Source organism: Rhinoderma darwinii, chromosome 6, assembly GCF_050947455.1.
Source record: "Rhinoderma darwinii isolate aRhiDar2 chromosome 6, aRhiDar2.hap1, whole genome shotgun sequence".
Classification (NCBI taxonomy): domain Eukaryota; kingdom Metazoa; phylum Chordata; class Amphibia; order Anura; family Rhinodermatidae; genus Rhinoderma; species Rhinoderma darwinii.
The window spans coordinates 55,438,023-55,458,965 of record NC_134692.1 but is presented as its reverse complement, the minus strand read 5'-3'; the positions used below and the strand labels follow the sequence as shown (position 1 = coordinate 55,458,965).

The following is a 20,943-nucleotide window of genomic DNA, read 5'->3' as shown; positions in this document are numbered from 1 at the left end:
TCAAAAGATCGAGGAATCGCTGTTTTTTCCTATTCCACCCCAAAAAGAGTTTTTTCTCTAGTCTCCCAATACATTATATGGTACAGACGTATCCATTTAAAACCCACACAATTCAGTCTCACTTCATTTACCATCTTTGAACTTCTGTTTTATAAGGTTCATTTGATCCAACGGACTACGGGAAGTTCCAGGATAACCAAGGGCCTCTTCTGTGATGGAGTTCAAAATCTGGACAGAGAAACACAAAAGAAGGTCTAATCTACAGAACAAATTCTGTATACAAAAAGCTGAATAACGTACCTACAGTAGGTTTATTGGTTAATTGCGCTTCACAATGTGGCTATTAAGAGATCTTAAGGGATACGTGCGGTTTTGTAAAGCCTAATAAATATAAGCCTTACCTATCCTACCGTTTTGTACACTGCTCTTAGGCTGGGTTCACACGACCACATTAACGTCCGTAATGGACGGACGTATTTCGGCCGGAAGTCCCGGACCAAACTCCGTGCAGGGAGCCGGGCTCCTAGCATCATACTTATGTACGATGCTAGGAGTCCCTGCCTCGCTGCAGGACAACTGTCCCGTACTGTAATCATGTTTTCAGTACGGGACAGTAGTTCCACGGAGAGGCAGGGACTCCTAGCATCATACATAACTATGATGCTAGGAGCCTGGCTCCCTGCACTGAGTTCGGTCCGGGACTTCCGGCCGAAATACGTCCGTCCATTACGGACGTTAATGTGGTCGTGTGAACCCAGCCTTATGCAGACATACATTAGGAGTCTCCATAGATACAGACTACTAACAGACCCGATCTGTAGTCTGATCCTATAGTCCTGTATTACTCTACTCCCTCTGCCTCCCTCTTATATTGTCGGTAAGTTAGCAAAAAACAGGATCCAGATGGAAGGCTGGTCATACACATTAGAAGTACATGTCGGCTGAACCCACCGATTTTGGCAGGACCAGCCGACAATCTAATGTGTATGGTGGCGTCCCAACTCTCCCCTGATGGCAGATGTGGGGGGAGAGAAGGGTCGAGCATTTTGAATTTTAACATGCTCAATACTTTTGTTTCTTAATAGCTAAGCCACAAGAGGAGTCTCCCCTTCGCCCATTTGAAAACACATGCAAGCTCGGCTGAGCGGAGTGTGCATATTTATTGGGGGAGTCAGGAGGAATAGCTGTCTGCTAGACAATTGTTCCGCAAACAGCTGTGAACGGCCAGCCTAAGGGAGTAACAGATGTATGCAGGATCAGAACACAGGACTGGTTTCCGAACTAATCCCCCCACTCTATAATTTCTCCTGAAGTGCAGTTTAATGCTACATTTGTTTTGCCACCACTAGGGGAGCTATGTTATTTTGTGTCGCATAAACCTGTAAATGCTCTTATGTCTTACCCCAGCTATTCAGTTAACCCCTTAATGACCAGCCTATTTTAGACCTTAATGACCAAGCTATTTTTTACATTTTTCCATCATCGCATTCCAAGAGCTATAACGTTTTTATTTTTGCGTCGACATAGCTGTATAAGGTCTTGTTTTTTGCGGGACAAGTTGTATTTTTTAATAGCACCATTTTGAGGTACATATTATTTATTGATTAACTTTTATTAACTTTTTTTTGGGGGGGGGGAAATATTTAAAAAAAAAAAAAAAAAAAAAAAAAAAAAAAAATCGGAAATTTTGCCACTCTTTTTTGCGTCCTAAATCTACGCCGTTTACCGTGTGGTATAAATACCACAATAAGTTTATTCAGCGGGTTGTTACGATTGCAACGATACCAAATTTGTATAGTTTTTGTATGTTTTACTACTTTTACACAGTAAAAACGCTTTTTTTTAAAAATTATTTGTTTTTGTGTCTCCATATTCAAAGAGCCGTAACGTTTTTACTTTTTCGCCGATGCAGTTGTATAAGTGCTTTTTTTTTTGCGGGAAGACTTGTAGTTTTTATCGGTACCATTTTGGAGTAGATGCGACTTTTTGATCACATTTTTTTAAAGTCAGGATTCACATTTTTCCGTCGTTTTTTTATTTAATTTTTTACGACGTTCACCGTGCGGGTTAAGTAATGTAATAGCTTTATAGTCGGGGTCGTTACGGACGCGGCGATACCAAATATGTGTAACTTTTTAACTTTACTTTGGTTTTTTAATAGTAAAAGGAGTTTGTAAGGGGAAAAAGTGGTTTTTTAATTTTTTTTTATTAACTTTATTAAACTTTTTTTTTAACGTTTTTACTAGTCCCACTAGGGGACTATAATATGCGATCGCTATTATAATACACTGCAATACTTCTGTCTTGCAGTGTATTACTGCCTGTCCGTTTAAAACAGACAGGCATCTGCTAGGTCATGCCTGCGGCATGATCTAGCAGGCATTCATTACAGGCAGACCTGGGGGCCTTTATTAGGCCCCCGGCTGCCATGGGAGACACTGACACTCGGCGATCTTATCGCCGGGTGTCGGTGGGAGAGAGAGGGAGCTCCCTCTCTCCAAAACCACTCAGATGCGGTGCTCGCTATTGAGCACCGCATCTGAGGGGTTAAACGGGTGAGATCGATACTAATATCGATCGCCCCCAGCCCTCAGCTGTCTCTAGCAGCTGAGAGCAGGGAGATTTGACAGCTCCCTGCTCTGTTTACTTATTCCGATGCCGCAACGTAAAAAGTCTATGGCATCGGAATAAGGCCCGTTAGTGACCGACGTAAAAAGACTATGGGCCGGTCACTAACGGGTTAAAGGCCCTGTGCCCAAGGCTGAAATATGTAAACATATGAGAGTGGCGGTCTCCAGGCTCATAGGGCGTAAGATTGAGGCAGTCCCGTGATTTACCCATGTCTCTGCTTCCTTAGGCCCAGTTCACACTGTTTTTTTTACACGGATTTTGACGTGGAAACCGCTTCGGAATCAGCGCCAAGAAACGTCCGAAACCACCTCCCATTGATTTCAATGGAAAGTGGAGGTGTTTTTTTCCCACAGCGGCTTTTAGCCGCTCGCAATAAAAAATAGCAGCATGCTCTTTCTTGCCGTGGTTATGCCTCTGAACTCTCATTGAAATCAACGGAAGACAGAGAAAGTGTTTTTTTGCCCACGACGCTCAACGGCCGCGGGCGAAAAATGTGAAAATCGCAGCAAGAAATTGGAAGCAGGTCAAAATCAGAGTTTTTTTGCAGGCAGAAAAATCTGCCTCAAAATTCCGTGTGAACAGGGCCTTAGGCCTCATGCACATGGACGTAGCGGTGTGCACGGTCCATGATCACATCCGCGCACCGTCCGCAATTCACGGACCGTGTAAACATTGATTTCAATGAGCCCGGGCTCAGCGCGATTTGCGGTCCGGGCTCCGGGAAATACGCAGACCATGGAAAGCACGGTCGTGTGCATTGGCCCATAGGTTAACATGTGTTTTATACAATCCGCAATTGCGGATAGTATACGGCCGCAAATGCACAGTCGTGTGCATGAGACCTTAGCCTTCCCTTGCTGTATCCACTTCTTCTGCCTAACTCCTCAAGTCATTGTCTAATATCAGGGGTCCCTAGTAGTAGTACTAAAAGTTCTTGATTGCCGAATACAAAGAAACCTACTTACAGATTTGATTGTGATACTCGGGAAAAAGCCATTGATGACAATGTGGAGCGAGTCCTGCAGTAGTGTAGTCCTAAACTTTTCAATGAGGTTCCGTTTGGAGCCCAGACCATAAAGGACAATATTGAAACCTAGACTGAAATACAGTAGGAAAACAGAAACGGTTAAGATTAAGGGTAGGGACACACAGGACAGATACGCTGCGTAAATGTACACCGCGTATACGTCCTGGAAGCCCCAGGGAATTCCACCCGGAAAACACACACCAAATTGTGGTGCAGTTTTTCGGGCAGCAAATCCTCTGCAGAAATACTGCAGGAATAATAATAAAAAAAAAAGGTTTATACTTCCCACCAACACGTTGTCACAGCGAAGCAGCTCTCTTTTCTGAGTGCAGCCCGCAGACCACAGTCACATGGGATGAAACTTAATCCCAGCAGAGTCTGGGGTGCACTCAGAACTGAGCGATGCGTTGCCATGACTATGGCCGGGCGTAAGCATAAGCTCTTTTTTTAATTTTTATTTTACATTTAAAAAAAACTTTTTTGCAGTGGAATCGCATCGTTTCTGCTGCAAAAGTCGCAACACATGGGTTTTACCTGCGCATTAAATTTAATGGGGAAAACCCACAACAGAAGAGCAGCAATTCCGCAGCATAAATGTACATGCTGCAGATTAAAAGAACGCACCGCAGGTCAATTTTTAAACTCGGCAGATTTACGCAGCATGTGGATGAGACGAACAAATCTCATCCACTCTGCTGATACTGTACAAAGCTGCAGATTTTCCGCAAAGAAATCCGCAGTGTATCCGCTGTATGTTCCTACCCTAAAACACAGTTTAACCCTTTCATGAACGGGGGTGTTTTGAGCCTTGACAGTTTGCTCAGAGCAAAATTTCCATTGAGTCAATGAAAAAACGGCTCCAAAAACGTCTCAACTTCTTTTTACGATGCGTTTTTAAAAATGGCCACGTAAAACATCCCGTAGGAACGGAACGCCGTTTTTCCCATTGAAATCAATGGGCAGATGTTTGGAGGCGTTCAGCCCCCGCATCTCTAGCCGTGTGAAGATACCCCAAGGCTTCCTTTACAGATTTTTTTTTCTGACATTTAAAAAAAAGAAAAACTGACTACGTTTTTTAACATGGAACGTTTTTTTTTCTGGCGTTTTTTTATTGCCATTTTTATTCAAAAATCCTGTACAAAATTAAACTGAAGTCCTATAGAGAAGCCTATGAAAAAGTAATGCCAGAAAAAAAAAAAAAAAATGCCAGAGCATTCTGCGTTATGAAAAAAAACAAAGAAAAACACCACCAATGACCTCAAAAACGCAACAAAAATGCCACTAATCATATAGTGTATGCAGTGCATTTTATATTCCACTATCCACTATATACTTTACCCCCTATGGATACGTCATGGAAAGCTAGTGCTTCCCGCATTTTGCTGTATCCATACAACAAATGGTGCCACAATACTCGGGTGTCGCCTGCATGTTATAGCGGATACCCTGGGGTAATGGCGAGGACCAAAGTTTGCTCCAATCCCCACCATTAACCCCTTAAAGAGGCTCTGTCACCAGATTATAAGTGCTCTATCGCCTACATAATCTGATCGGCGCTGGAATGTAGATAACAGCAGTGGTTTTTATTTTGAAAAACGATCATTTTTGAGCAAGTTATGAGCAATTTTAGATTTAGTTTCTTAATGCCCAACTGGGCGTATTTTTACTTTTGACCAAGTGGGTGTTGTAAAGAAGTGTATGAGACTGACCAATCAGTGACCAATCAGTGTCATACACTTCTCATTGTTCCAGCCCAGCTTCTTTCACTACACAATCTCACTGTGCTGTGGATAATGCTGGGCTGGAACAATGAGAAATGTATAACGCTGATTGGTCACGGATTGGTCAGCCTCATACAATTCTTTACAACACCCACTTGGTCAAAAGTAAAAACACGCCCAGTTGGACATTAAGGCCTCATTCACATGACAGGGTTTCCCGGCCGGGTGCCGGCCATTCATAAATCGGCTGGCACCCGGCTGCATTAGGAATAATAGACCCCTAATGGGGCTATTCACACGACCGATTTTCTGACTGCCGGGAAAACCGGCCGTCAAAAAATAGGACATGCTCTATTTTCGGCCGGGTACCCGGCCGCCCGGCTCCCATAGAAGTCTATGGGGCCGGGTAATACACGGCCATCACCGGAATGTGTCCCGAGTGATGGCCGGGTTTTCCGGCGCTTGCGCTCTATCTCCTCCTCCTCACAGCGCAGAGTGCATGTGAGGAGGAGGAGTTGATGTCATTCGGACGAATGTCTGTACACTGTGTGGCAGGGCCGGGGTGTACAGCAGGTGGAAGGGAGCGCTGCGCTGGCTCCCTTCCCCTGCTTGTTTTAAAAGCTCCCTGGCCCGGCGACACCTTCGATGGCGCCGCTAGCAGCTGCTGCTGCTACTACTGTAGCGACGCCACTATAGCAGAGCAGGGAGGTATCTCCCCGCTCTGCTATGTGCTAGCCGCACTTCAGCTCCTTGAAGGAGCGGAATCCCCGTGTTTTCGGGGATTCCGCTCCTGGACAGAGCGCTTGATGTCTCTGTCCATATCTGGGCAGTGACATCAGGGGAAACTCCTGAAGCGGAATCCCCGAACACATGGGGATTCCCCTTCAGGAGTTGCCGCTGATGTCACTGTCCAGATCTGCCCGGCCCGGATGCAAAACTTTATGCAAACCGGCCGGGCAAAATGGACGATTTTACCGGCCAATACTCGGGCGGGACCCGGTCGTGTGAATCCCGCCTAAGAAACTAAATCTAAAATTGCTCATAACTTGCTCAAAAATGATCGTTTTTCAAAATAAAAACCACTGCTGTTCTCTACATTCCAGCGCCGATGAGATTATGTAGGAGATAGGGCACTTATAATCTGGTGACAGAGCCTCTTTAAATGCAGTTGTCAAAAGCGATCGCTGCACTTAAGGTGTTTGCAGCTCATCGGCACCCCTGCAATGAAATTGCCGGAGTGCCGGTGGCTGCAAAGGCAACCGAAGGCCTAACACTGGCCTCCTGGTATGCCTAGTACGGAAGACTTTAAGGCCCCGTAGCCGCCGGCAAGATGGCGCCGGCTCAAGAGCTGAGCCGGTGTCATCAGTGGTGGATATCAGCTGTATGTTACAGCTGACATCCACATGTAACGGCAGGAACCGGAGCTAGCTCAGATTCCTGCCATTAACCCCTTAGTTACAGTGATCTCTGCATATTTGTGGTTGGTAGCAGATCGGCAGCAATAATTCGAGAGTTGTCTTGTTATGGTGGACACCACATATTGGCATATCTATGCAAAAAAACAACAACATTTTCACTCTGCAGAAGAGTGAACACTAATTTCTGCAAAATACCTGTGAGGTGAACATGCTCACTACACCCCTAGGTGGATACCTTGAGGTGTGTAGTTTCCAAAATTGAGTCACTTCTGCGGGGTTTCCACTGTTTTGGTCCCACAGGGGCTTTGCAAATGTAACATCGCGCCCAGAAACCAATCCAGCAAAATCTGCACTCCAAAAGCCAAATGGCGGTCCTTCCCTTCTGAGCCCCGCTGTGTGCCCAAACAGCAGTTTATGACCACAAACGGGGTATGGCCGTACCCAGGAGAAATTGCTTTACAAACATTGGGGTGTTTTGTTTTTTTTCTTTATTTGTTGAGAAAATGAAAAACATTTGAGCTAAAGCTACATTATTCTTATTGAAGAAAAAGGAATTTTTATATTTTCACTGCCCAATCCTAATAAAATCTATGAAACACCTGTGGGTCAAAATACTCACTACACCCCTAGATTAATTCCTCAAGGGGTGTAGTTTCCTAAATGGAGTCACTTTTTGGGCGTTTTCACTGTTTTGGTCCCTCAGGGGCTTAGCAAATGTGACATGGCCTCCGCAAACCATTCCTGCTAAATTTGAGCTCCAAAAGCCAAATGGCGCTCTTTCCCTTCTAAGCCCCGCCGTGTGTCCAAACAGCCGTTTATGACCACACGTGGGGTATTGTTTTACTTGGGAGAAATTGCTTTACAAATGTTGCAGTGCTTTTTCTCCTTTAGTCCTTGTGGAAATTAGAAAAAATTAGCTAAACCTACATTTTCTTTGAAAATGTTTTTTTCGATTTTCATTTTCACGGCCTACTTCCAATAATTTCTGCAAAATACCTGTGGGGGTCAAAATGCTCACTATACCCCCAGATAATTTAGTCTCCAAAATGGAGTCACTTGTGGGGAGTTTTCACTATTTTGGCAACACAAGACCTCTTTAAGCCAGACATGGAGACTAAAATATATTCTCATAAAAAGGAGGCCCCAAAATCCACTAGGTGCTCCTTTGCTGCTGAGGCCGGTGCCTCAGTCCATAAGCACACTAGGGCCATATGTGGGATATTTCTAAAACTGCAGAATCTGGGCAATAAATATTGAGTTGTGTTTCCCTTGTAACACCTTCTGCATTACAAAAAAAAAAAAATGGCTAAAAATTTATTTCTGCAAAAAAAATTAAAATACAAAAAATGAAATTTGTACATTTCTCCTCAGCTTTGGTTTAATTCCTGTGATACGGCTAAAGGGTAAAGCAACTTTCTAAATGCTGTTTTGAATACTTTGAGGGTTGCCGTTTTTAAAATGGGGTAACTTATTGGGGGTTTCTAATATACAGGGCCCTCAAAGCCACTTCACAACTGAACTGGCCCCTGAAAATATAGCCTTTTGAAATTTTCTTCAAAATGCGGGAAATTGCAGCTAAATTTCTAAGCCTTGTAACGTCCCAGAAAAATAAAAGGAAGTTCAAAAACTATGCCAATCTAAAGTAGACATATGGGGGATGTTAATTATCAACTATTTTGTGTGGTATAATTGCCTGTCTCACAGGCAAATACATTTACAAAAATGCTAATTTCTGCAGTTTCACAAAATGTTGGTGTTTTTCCCAATTAAATACCAAATGTATTGAGCAAATTTTGCCAGTAGCATAAAGTCCAATGTGTCACGAGAAAATCTCACAATCGCTTGCATAAGTAAAAGCATTCCGAAGTTATTACCACATAAAGAGAAACATGTCACATTTGAAAAATTAGTCAAAAGTGGCCAAAGCGGGAAGGGGTTAATGTAACATCTGGCCGCACACAAAAAAACAAAGCTCTATTATAAGTGCCATTAAAGAGGACACAAAAGATGCGGGTCCTATAGAGAAAATGTAATGGAGGGATATTTTAAGTAACACTACCAAACTATCGCTCAGGGAGGCGCATCGATTATCCCACCTCTATTTATTGCATTGTGTCTACAAAATGCTCCTTTTTTTGTAGAAGATCGATGTAGCACGCATCAAGTGGACCTGCTCCATGTGATGTGGTCATGTCCAAAATTGCTGTGTTTATGGAGGGGAGTGGTGGATATAATTAATTTGTTATATGGCAATGTATACTGGAGTATGTTGCCGATTTTTGTAATTTTTTGTGCTTCTTTTTTCGTGGGACACATGGGGCTTTATTATTATTTCAAATTGAAGCGGATATTAACTTTGTAGGTCATATACTGTATATTTCGGACTATAAGACATACCTGACTATAAAGACGCACCCAGGTTTTAGAAAACAGAAAATAGGAAAAATTTTTATATTTTACTTCTTTTACAAAGAATAAACTATTGGTTAAAAAAAAAAAAATTTGTTCAGTTTCACCACATTCTGACATTCTGAAAGCCATAACGTATATACTTATTTTTCCATTATTTGAGCGGTGTGAGGGCTTATTTTTTGCGGGACGAGCTGTAGTTTTTCTTAGCACCATTTTTATGGTACATACGATTTTTTTATCACTTTTTATTTCATTCTTTTTAGCGCTATGGTGACCAAAAAACAATTCTGGGGTTTTAAAAAAAAAAATATTTTAAACCGTTAACTGTGCGAGTCAAATAATGCTATATTGTAATAGTTTCGGACTGTTACGGATGCAACGATACCAATTTTTAAATTTTTACATTGTGCTTGGGGAAAATTGGGAAAAGGGTGTTTTTTTTTTAACTTTAAAAAAATTTTTACACTCCTGAAAATGTATCTAACTTTTTTTTTTTACACATTTTATTCGTTCTCCTAGGGGACTTGAACCAGCGATCATTAGATCGTTGGTACAATACACTGCAATACATGGACGAGTTACGGAAACAGCGTAACTAGCTGAGCTACGCTATTTCCGTAACTCCCATAGTAGTGAATGGCAGTTACAGAAGCGGCCAGGAACAGCGCCATCACTGTTCCTAGCAGTTAGTGCAGCGTGTCAGAAGCAGACACCTGCAGTGTATGAAGGTGTATGTATGCGTGAGCCCGCACCATGCATCATCCCCTCCCCATGATGTGCCGGCACATCACCCGTCGGGAAGAGGTTAAATAAGTAGCGGTCAGAGGGCCCGGCACTGCCAGGTCCCCTGACTGCCAACTATAAGACGCAGGGACTTTTTAGCAAGATTTATTCTTGCTAAAAACCGCGTCTTCTAGTCCGAAAAATACGGTAAGTTTACTGCATCATATAAGTTTCTTACAATATGGGTTAATAGGCAAAGTTAATGCCAAACATGCACTGCAAGCCCTTTGTGAACAGGGCCTTACTGGGATTTTCCATCTATGCATGGCAAGCGACTAGCGCTAGGGAGAGATTGCTCAAAGATCTCACTTCCCTGGCATGTAGTTGGACAGATACATTTTGCGTTTTGATTAAATTTAGCAGGACCTACTGTAACTATTACATCCTTGGCGAGGGAGGGATCAAAGCATCATAAGCAATATGATGGATAAAGCCTCCCTATGGCACTTATCAAAGTCATGTGAAAACGTACAAGTTCCCAACCAGATTTTGGGTTTTCTTTTTACTTAAAGGGAAGGTGTCACGAAAAAAACCTTTTTTTTATATGTTATTGCTTTTAGTAGGTCATTAAAAAATGTTTGATTTATTTGTGTTGTACTTTTTTCTTTCTTTTACTTCTCTATGGGGGCTGCCATTTTTTTTTTCATCTCTATATGTGTCGATTAACGACGCATACAGAGATGGAATACGGCACATACATCCCCATAGAAAAAGAGCCGTTCCATTCACTATAGCGTACGCCGTCTGTGTGGGAACGGCAAATGCGTCGCTCCCACACAATCCAAAAGGAAGGTCTTCGGCTGAGCGACATACGGCGCCATTTTCATGTGGACCGGAAGCCGTGGCCGGACAGTAAGATGACTACTTCCGGTCGCGGCTTCCGTCCATATGTTCAGAAGCAAGGACTAGGAGCGGAGGCAGCGACAGGAGCAGGTAAGTTATGTTTGTGTATGTTTGTGTTATACTGTGTGATTACCACTGTATCTAATCCTACTACTCTGTGCATTCGCTCAAAAAATGGCAGCACACAGTGTAGGAGGTTTGAACATTCAACCTCCTCCTTTCTCCTGGCACTAGCCAGGACAAAGGAGGGGGGATTGTTTGAGCACACTCGAGTGAGTGTGTCTTCTCCAATTTTGCAGCATAAAGCAATGAGGTGCCAATGCTGCAATTTTGGGAATTGCTCCCTCTAGTGACCAGCACATGGAAAGGTTTTAAATTAGAATCTAATTTATAATATTTCCTGACTTGTGAATAAATGTAAAACATTAGAACAATGTGTAATCATTTATATACTAACAGTTTAGTTAAACAAAAATATATTTTTCTAGCGACACATTCCCTTTAAGTTATAACACACAATAAGCTTAAAAACGTATAAAAGCATACACATGTAACACTTCTGTGTTTTAGATGTTCTTACAATATTTTACTCCATACTTACTGAAGCTGCAGCATCCACTTATAGAAGAGGGCCTCATATCTTTCATTCAGATTTCGAAGATCATCAACAAATGCCGAGGGGGACTGGTCCAGGAGCTTCCGCAATGTCTCCTACAGATGTATGACAATGGGAAATTGAGATATCACAAAATATCTTAAAACTCTGGCATAAACTTTACTGTAAAAACGTATGTAACAAACGCAGAACATGGAACTAGAAGGGCATTGTTACTGTACTCCATAAAGAGAATATAGTCACAGCACTCCATCACATAGAATAAAGGTGCCCATTTGTTACAACCTCTATATTTTGCATATTTCACGGATGTACAGAAATACGTTCTCCGGTGCTATTCTTTTGATAACTGCCTCTTCCCTTTTCTTGCTTCCTTTTTGAAAGTTTGGAAGCTAAAATCAGTGCTGTACCTAAAGCTTCCCATACATGGGATCCACTAATAATCTGATGTGTATGGGGCCCTCCCGATTATCTCTCAATGGAAGATGTCTGAGGAAACAAGAGCGGGTATGTTGGATTTCAATATGCCTGATCTTCTGTTCTGCCGTGAGATAAGCAAGTGTCTGGCTCCTCTCTCTCTCCCCACTGAACAAACGTAAATGCTTGGTTGAGCCAAATCAGGCATGTGGTTTATGGGCAGGTTGGCAGGGCTAGCCGTCAGTCACCTTATGTGTATGGCCAGCTTAAAATGAAATGCCACCTTTTAACACCATGTGGTTTTTGAATACACATCCTGCGCTAGCATATAACATAGCAGTCGGAGTACAGCTTTTAGATATGAAAATTCAAATTCCCTCCTTAACCCCTTCCCGCTCCTTGACGTACTATTACGTCATGGCAGCTGTATCGTTCGCGCTCCATGCCGTAATAGTACGTCTCGGGAGTAACGGCCGTTTCGGCCGTCCTCCCGACACATACAGGAGCTGTGACGCTGCTGTCTTGTTCAGCAGCTGTCACAGCTCCTACAGCGGGGACCGATCGCTGTGTCCCCGCTGATTAACCCCTTAAAAGCCGCGTTCTATAGAGATCGCGGCTTTTTAGGGGTTAAGCTGCCATCGCCGGCCTGCTACGCGATAGCGGCCGGCGATGGTGACTATGGCAACCGGACACCAAACAATGGCGTCCGGCTATGCCATAGACGGAAGCCTAATGGGTCCTGACAACGTCAGGACCCACTATGCTTGCTGTCAGTGAGTAGCTGACAGTTCTAATACACTGCACTACGCATGTAGTGCAGTGTATTAGAATAGCGATCAGAGCCTCCTGCCCTCATGTCCCCTAGTGGGATAAAGTAATAAAGTTAAAAAAAAGATGTGTAAAAATAAGAAAATAAAAGATTTAAAAGTAATAAAAGTAAAAATCCCCCCTTTTCCCTTATCAGTCCTTTATTATTAATAAAAATATATAAACAAACAAATAAACTATACATAATTGGTATCGCCGCGTCCGTAACGGCCTGAACTACAAAATTATTTCATTATTTATCCCGCACGGTGAACGCCGTAAAATAAAATAATAATAAACCGAACCACAATCACAATTGTTTGGTCACTTCACCTCCCAAAAAATGGAATAAAAAGAGATCAAAAAGTCGCATGTACCGAAAAATGGTACTGATCAAAACTACAGTTCGTTACGCAAAAAATAAGTCCTCGCACGGCTTTATTGATTGAAAAATAAAAACGTTCTGGCTCTTAGAATAAGGTAACACAAAAAGTGAATGATTGTTTACAAAACGTATTTTATTGTGCAAACGCCATAAGACATTAAAAAAAACTATAAACATCTGGTATCGCCGTAATCGTATCGCCACGCAGAATAAAGTGAATATGTCATTTATAGCGCACGGTGAACGCTGTAAAAAAAAACAATAGTAGAATTGCTGTTTTTTAGTCACCACGCCACCTAAAAATAGAATAAAAACTGATCAAAAAGCCGCATGCACCCCAAGAAAACTACAATGGATTCCTCAAGGGGTCTAGTTTCCAAATTGGGGTCACTTTTGGGGGGTTCCCAATGTTTTGGCACCACAAGACCTCTTCAAACCGGACATGGTGCCTAATAAAAAAGAGGCCTCAAAATCCACTGGGTGCTCCTTTGCTTCGGAGGCCGGTGCTTCAGTCCATTACCGCCCGAGGGCCACATGTGGGATATTTCTCTAAACTGCAGAATCTGGGCAATACGTATTAAGTTGCGTTTCTCTGATAAATCCTTTTGTGTTATAAAAAAAATGGTATAAAGAGGATTTTCTGACAAAAAAAAAATGTAAATTTCACCTCTACTTTGCTCTAAATTTTTGTGAAACACCTAAAGGGTTCATAAACTTTCTACATGCTGTTGTGAATACTTTGAGGGGTCTAGTTTCTAAAATGGGGTATTTGATAGGGGTTTCTAATATATGGGCCCCTCAAAGCAAACTTCAGAACTGAACTGGAACCTAAAAAAATAAATAAATGAGGCAATACGTCGCTTCTTACATTATACTGATAATGAGCCGTGCCCACCCCGAGATGACCCCAGTTTTGACCGTTTGTATAAACGGAGACCCCTATTAGACCGTTCCAGTGCCCGGTTTTCCCAAGCATACACCCCCGAGAAGTGTATTTCTATTGATGAGTCCCTGGTACATTTTAAAGGGAGGGTTCAATTCCGCGAGTACCTGCCGGGTAAGAGGGCAAGGTATGGCGTGAAGATGTATAAGCTGCGAGAGTGCATCAGGGTATACCTACAGGTTTAGGATATATGAAGGAAAGGCCACCCCCAAACCAGACTGCATCCTGGACTACAATAGGTACATGGGAGGGTTGGACTTGTAAGATCAAGCCCTGAAGCCCTACAGCGCCATGCGGTGTGGTATAAGAAGCTGGCCGGGAACATCATATAGATGGCTTTGTACAATGCGTACGTGCTACGTCGATGTGCAGGCCAGACGGGAACTTTCCTGGAATTTCAAGAGGTGATTATCAAGAACCTAATCTTTAGGGACCAAGAAGGGGGGGCACCCAGTACTTCTGGAAGCAAGCCCACACGCATCGTACCAGGGCAACACTTTCCAGGGGAAGTTCCCCAAACTGGCAAGAAGGGAAAAAGTCAAAAGAGGTGCAAAGTCTGCTATAAGAGGGGGATAAGGGAGGACACAATATATCAATGTGACACGTGTCCCGAATAACAAGAGCTCTGTATGAAAGTGTTTTAAAATTTATCATACATCCCTTGGTTTATAATTTACCCCAATTTTACTTACCCTGATGCACTCCGCACAGCTTATCCCCCCTCGTCTTTCCCCTCTGGGCCCTGCTGTGTGTCCAGGCAGCTGATAACAGCCACATGTAGGGTATTGCCATACCCGGGAGAACCCACATTACAGTTTATGGGGTGTAGGTCTCCGGTCAAAATGGTCACTACACCTCTAGATGAATGCCTTAAGGGTGTAGTTTTTAAAACGGGGTCACTTCTTGCGGGTTTCAACTGTACTGGTACCTCAGGGGCTTCTGCATACATGACTTCGCACTAGAAAATCCCGAGTAGGCCAAATGGTGGTCCTTTCCTTCTGAGCCCTCCCATGGGCCCAAACGGCAGTTTATCACAACAAATGGGGTATTGCGGCACTCAGAACAAATTGCGCAACAGATAGGGGGAATTTGTTTCTTGTGAAAATAAGAAATTTTCAGCCAAAACTACATATTATTTGACAAAAATAATTTTGTTTTCATTCCCAGCCCAATTCAAATAAGTTCTGTGAAGAAACTATGGGGTCTAAATGGTCACAACACCCATAAATGAATTCCTTGAGGGATGTAGTTTCCAAAATGGGGTCACTTCTGGTGGGTTTCCATTGCTTTGATACCTCTGGGGCTCTGCAAATGCGACATGGCACACGAAAACCAAACCAGCAAAATCTGTACTCCAAAGAACACACAGCGCTCCTTCCCTTCTGAGGCCTCCCATGGGCCCAAACGGCAGTTTATTGCCACAAATGGGGTATTGATGCACTCAGGAGAAATTGGGCAACAAAATTGAGTATTTTGTTCCCTGTGAAAATAAGAAATTTTGGTAAAAAATTACATCTTATTGGAAAAAATGACATTTTTTTAATGTCACAGCCCAATTGAAATAGGTGCTGTGAAAAAACTGTGCGGTCAAAATGCTAACAACAACCATAAATGAATTCCTTGAGGGGTGTAGTTTCCAAAATGGGGTCACTTTTGGTGGGTTTCCATTGCTTTGATACCTCTGAGGCTCTGCAAATGCGACATGGCACCCGAAAACCAATCCAACAAAATCTGGACTCCAACAAACATATAGCGCTCCTTTCCTTCTGAGCCCTCCCATGGGCCCAAACGGCAGTTTATCACCACAAATGGGGTACTGCCACACTAAGGACAAATTGGGCAACAAAATGGGGTATTTTGTTCCCTGTGAAAATAAGAAATTTTGATCACAAATGACATTTTATTGGAAAAAATGACATTTTTTTCATTTCAGAGCCCAATTCAAATACGTGCTGTGAAAAAAATGTGCGGTCAAAATGGTAACAACAACCCTAAATGAATTCCTTGAGGGGTGTAGTTTACAAAATGGGGTCACTATTGGGGGATTCCTACTGTTTTGACACCTCAACACCTCTTCAAACCTGGCATGCTGCCTAAAATATATTCTAATAAAAAAGAGGACTCAAAATGCACTAGGTGCTTCTTTGCTTCTAGGGCTTGTCTTTTAGTCCACGAGCGCAGTAGGGCCACATGTGGGACATTTCTAAAAACTGCAGAATCTGGACAATACATATTTAGTAGTGTTTCTCTGGTAAAACCTTCTGTGTTACAGAAAAAAAAATGAATAAAATTGAAATTCAGCAAGAAAAATGAAATTTGCAAATTTCACCTCCACTTTGCTTTAATTCCTGTGAAATGCCTGAAGGGTTAAAAAACTTTCTAACTGCTGTTTTGAATACTTTGAGGGGTCTAGTTTTTAAAATGGGGTGTTTTATCAGGGTTTCTAATACATAGGCCCCACAAAGCGACTTCAGAACTCAAGAGGTACCTTAAAAAAAAGGCTTTTGAAATTTTCTTAAAAATATGAGAAATTGCTGTTTATGTTCTAAGCCTTGTAACGTCCAAGAAAAATAAAAGAATGTTCAAAAAACGATGCCAATCTAAAGTAGACATACGGGAAATGTGAACTAGTAACTATTTTGGGTGGTATAACCGTCTGTTTTACAAGCAGATGCATTTAAATTCTGAAAAATGCAATTTTTTAAAAATTTTCTCTAAATTTTGCAATTTTTCACCAATAAACACTGAATATATCGACCAAATTTTACCACGAACATGAAGCCCAATGTGTCACGAGAAAACAATCTCAGAATCGCTTGGGTAGGTTTAAGCATTCCGACGTTATTACCACATAAAGTGAAATATGTCAGATTTGAAAAATGGGCTCTGAGCCTTAAGGCCAAAACTAGGCTGCGTCCTTAAGGGGTTAAAATTTTGTTAAATGATCAAACTCAGGTGGCCTTCAACCACCACTAGGGGGAGCATATGAGCTAACTAAATACAGTTTTATTATTTAGTCCAATGTATAAACCAGTGGTTCCCAACCGGGGTGCCGCGAGAGCCGTCCAGGGGTGCTCATCCACTGCAAAAAAAAATAAATATTTTTTTTACAAGCTCCGACCCTGTAGCAGACGTGACGCGCGGAAGTCTGTTACGAGTACCGCCCACGGCTTCCCACTAGAAGCCTGACGGAGGGAGATGAGCCGTTAACGCTTGGCAGGGTAAGGCGGGATTCACACGACCAGGTCGCGTCCGAGCCCGAGTGCCGGCCAGTAAAATCGGCCATTCTGCCCGGCCGGTTTGCATAAAGTTATGCATCCGTGCCGGGCCGGGCAGATCCGGACAGTGACATCATCGGCAACTCCTGAAGGGGAATCCCCATGTGTTCGGGGATTCCGCTTCAGGAGTTTCCCCTGATGTCACTGCCCAGATATGGACAGAGACATCAAGCGCTCTGTCCAGGAGCGGAATCCCCGAACACACGGGGATTCCGCTCCTTCAAGGAGCTAAAGTGCGGCTAGCACATAGCAGAGCGGGGAGATACCTCCCTGCTCTGCTATAGTGGCGTCGCTACAGTAGTAGCAGCAGCAGCTGCTAGCGGCGCGATCAAAGGTGTCGCCGGGCCAGGGCGCTTTTAACAAGCAGGAGAAGGGAGCCAGCGCAGCGCTCCCTTCCACCTGCTGTACACCCCGGCCCTGCCACACCGTGTACAGCGATGCCATTCGTCAGAATGGCATCAACTCCTCCTCCTCACATGCACGCTGCGCTGTGAGGAGGAGGAGATAGAGCGCAAGAGCCGGAAAACCCGGCCGTCACTCGGGACACATCCCGGTGATGGCCGGGTATTACCCGGCCCCATAGACTTCTATGGGAGCCGGGCGGCCGGGTACCCGGGCGAAAATAGAGCATGTCCTATTTTTTGACGGGCGGTTTTCCCGGCCGTCAAAAAATCGGCCGTGTGAATAGCCCCATTAGGGGTCTATTATTCCTAATGCAGCCGGGTGCCGGCCGATTTATGAACGGCCGGCACCCGGCCGGGAAACGCTGCCGTGTGAATGAGGCCTAAGTATTTTTTTTCTTTACTTTGTTAGCAGTTGTGTGAGAAATGGAGCCAGAATCCCGGAAGTTGTAGTCCTCTCCTCTTATACCTCCTCTCTGTAATGTCCTCTGATATCCCATAATAACGTCCTGGACCTGCTGGTAGTTGTAGTCCTCTCTTATATCTCCTCCTGTAATGTCCTCTGATATCACATATTAAGTCTGGACATGCTGGGAGTTGTAGTTCTCTCCTCTTATACCTCCTCTCTGTAATTTCCTCTAATATCCCATAATAACGTCCTGGACATGCATGGAGTTGTTGTTCTTGGGGCTGGTGGTCATTACTGTGAGTGGGGGGCTGATGGTCATTACTGTGAGTGGGGGGCTGACGGTCATTACTGTGAGTGGGGGGCTGACGGTCATTACTGTGAGTGGGGGGCTGACGGTCATTACTGTGAGTGGGGGGCTGACAGTCATTACTGTGAGTGGGGGGCTGACGGTCATTACTGTGAGTGGGGGGCTGACGGTCATTACTGTGAGTGGGGGGCTGACGGTCATTACTGTGAGTGGGGGGCTGATGGTCATTACTGTGAGTGGGGGGCTGATGGTCATTACTGTGAGTGGGGGGCTGATGGTCATTACTGTGAGTGGGGGGCTGATGGTCATTACTGTGAGTGGGGGGCTGATGGTCATTACTGTGAGTGGGGGGCTGATGGTCATTACTGTGAGTGGGGGGCTGATGGTCATTACTGTGAGTGGGGGGCTGATGGTCATTACTGTGAGTGGGGGGCTGATGGTCATTAGGGCCCATTTACATGAGCGTGTTATACGTCCGTGCAGCGCGCGTGATTTTTCACGCGCGTCGCACAGACCTATAATAGTCTATGGGGCCGTGCAGACAGGTGCATGATTTTCACGCAGCGTGAGTGCGCTGCGAAAAACTCACGACCTGTTCTATATTTGTGCGCTGTTCGCGCATCACGCACCCATTGAAGCACTTCCGTGTGACGCGCGTGAATCGTGCAACAGCACTGAAAAGGATGAATGAAAACAGAAAAGCACCACGTGCTTTTCGGTTTACAAACATCCAAACGAAGTGTCATAATGATGGCGGCTGCGCGAAAATCACGCAGCCACGCATCATACGGGGCTGACACACGGAGCTGTTAAGTGCCTTTTATGCACGCAAAACGCACACACTCGTGTAAACCTGGGCTTACTTGAGTGGGGGGCTGATGGTCTTCGAGTGGTTTCCGCCTTTGACCTCCCATTGAAATTAATAGGAGGCAGAAAAAACCTGTAGCGCTCATTTGGTGCTTTTTTGTCTGCGGTTTTTGCATTCGCTTCAACGGCTTAAAAAAAATGTGGCCAAAAAACACAGCAAAAAAAAAAAAAAGTCAAACAACGCTGTCAATTCAAAATCTGCCTCAAAATTCCTAAATGAATTTGGAGGCAGATTTTTAGTTTCTGCCTTAAAAAAAACGTTGTGTGAACATACCCTAAGAGCGTAGTGCTTGTTTTTAGCCATATTTTGTCGTTTTGTAAACAATTTTTGGTAGGGGTGCCCTGAGAATTATTTTTTTTTCCCTGTGGTGCCTCGAGCCTGAAAAGGTTGGGAAACTCTGGTGTAAACAGTATTAAGTAAGGACCCCCTCAGTGGCGGCAGCAGGCAGCCAGAATTGTATCTGTACACGGGCGGTTTGGAGCACTTATCAGTGCTAACCCTACCTGTGAATAATTTGTTTTCAGATGAAATTCTTAGACGTTTAAATAAAAAAAAATATTTGAAAAATAAAATCGCAAATTCATAGATTATACTAAATTATTTGCAAGGTACTTTAAAAATAAAGCCAAATCTACGTAAAGGTCCATTATAAGAATTCTAATCACTTAATCTAATACACCAGCCCGAATACCCCAAATGAATTTGATTAATTTGCCAGCAGACCCATTTTGATGACACATATTTACGTCATTATATAATTGCTGACAATCTATTTTTGGCGAGTGCCACAGGAATGCCCGCTTTATACCTGGTCTAACTTTGGAGTTTGTAACTTCTGTAATGTTCTGTCTGAAGTCAGGACCTTGGAACTGCTGTGGGCTTCAAAGTATTCTTCTACCAAGTTGCTCTGTAAACGAGAAAAAATACAGATCCAAGCCAGTGCAATATATGCATTTTATTATTTGTGCATTAAAAATGAAAAGGTGCAATAATAACACACAACACTATTTGACATAAGGAGTCTGGGAAAACTGGATAACAACCTCTGCGAGAGCTGTAATGGCAGCCATATTGTTGGCCATTCAGAAACCGATATAACCAAAAAAAGTCTGAATAGAATTTTAATAATATATTTGCAGCCAATTTTTTATTTTTTTTATCTAGGCGCAAAATGTTCTTACTTTTTTCTTTCCTCTTTTGGAGGGTGTTTTACCAGGGGTCTGAGATGCTTCGCTTGGTATTGGTGACACTTTACTTGGTGTTTTAGCTGTAGCTGGCCTATTATCCATATCTTCATCAGAGTTGGATGCAGAGTAGTCACTCTCACTGTCAGATCTTAGATCAGGAGCTGAAAGAGAAAAAGTAGAAGCCAAGACTAGTTTTACTGGATTTATATGACATTTCAATGTGCATACATTTGTAGTTTGAGGGTATGTGCACACGCTTACTAAAAAAAAAAAAAGTCTGAAAATATGGATCCGTTTTAAAAAGAACACAGTTCCTGATTTTCAGCAACTCGCGTTTTTCAAAGCGTTCTTTACGGCCGTTTATGGAGCGAGTCAATGAAAAACGGCTCCAAAAAAGTCTCAAGTGACATGCGCTTCCTTTTTTTTTTTTACGCGGCCGTTTTTTAAAATGGCCGCGTAAAAAAACGCCCCGTCGGAACAGAAGGCCGTT

General features: G+C 43.3%; 1 protein-coding gene across 2 annotated transcripts in view; it reads right to left on the bottom strand.

Moving 5' to 3' along the window:
* The window catches only part of ORC2 (origin recognition complex subunit 2), a 57,054-nt gene that overhangs the window by 26,095 nt on the left and 10,016 nt on the right, over positions 1-20,943 (bottom strand). For both annotated transcript variants that reach the window (XM_075829777.1, XM_075829778.1), the window contains exons 8-12: positions 20,448-20,614; positions 20,075-20,173; positions 11,437-11,546; positions 3,597-3,729; positions 132-228 (exon numbers count right to left, since the gene is read on the bottom strand). In XM_075829777.1, the coding sequence (XP_075685892.1) occupies positions 132-228; positions 3,597-3,729; positions 11,437-11,546; positions 20,075-20,173; positions 20,448-20,614 (606 nt within the window). The remainder of the gene's footprint in view (positions 1-131; positions 229-3,596; positions 3,730-11,436; positions 11,547-20,074; positions 20,174-20,447; positions 20,615-20,943) is intronic.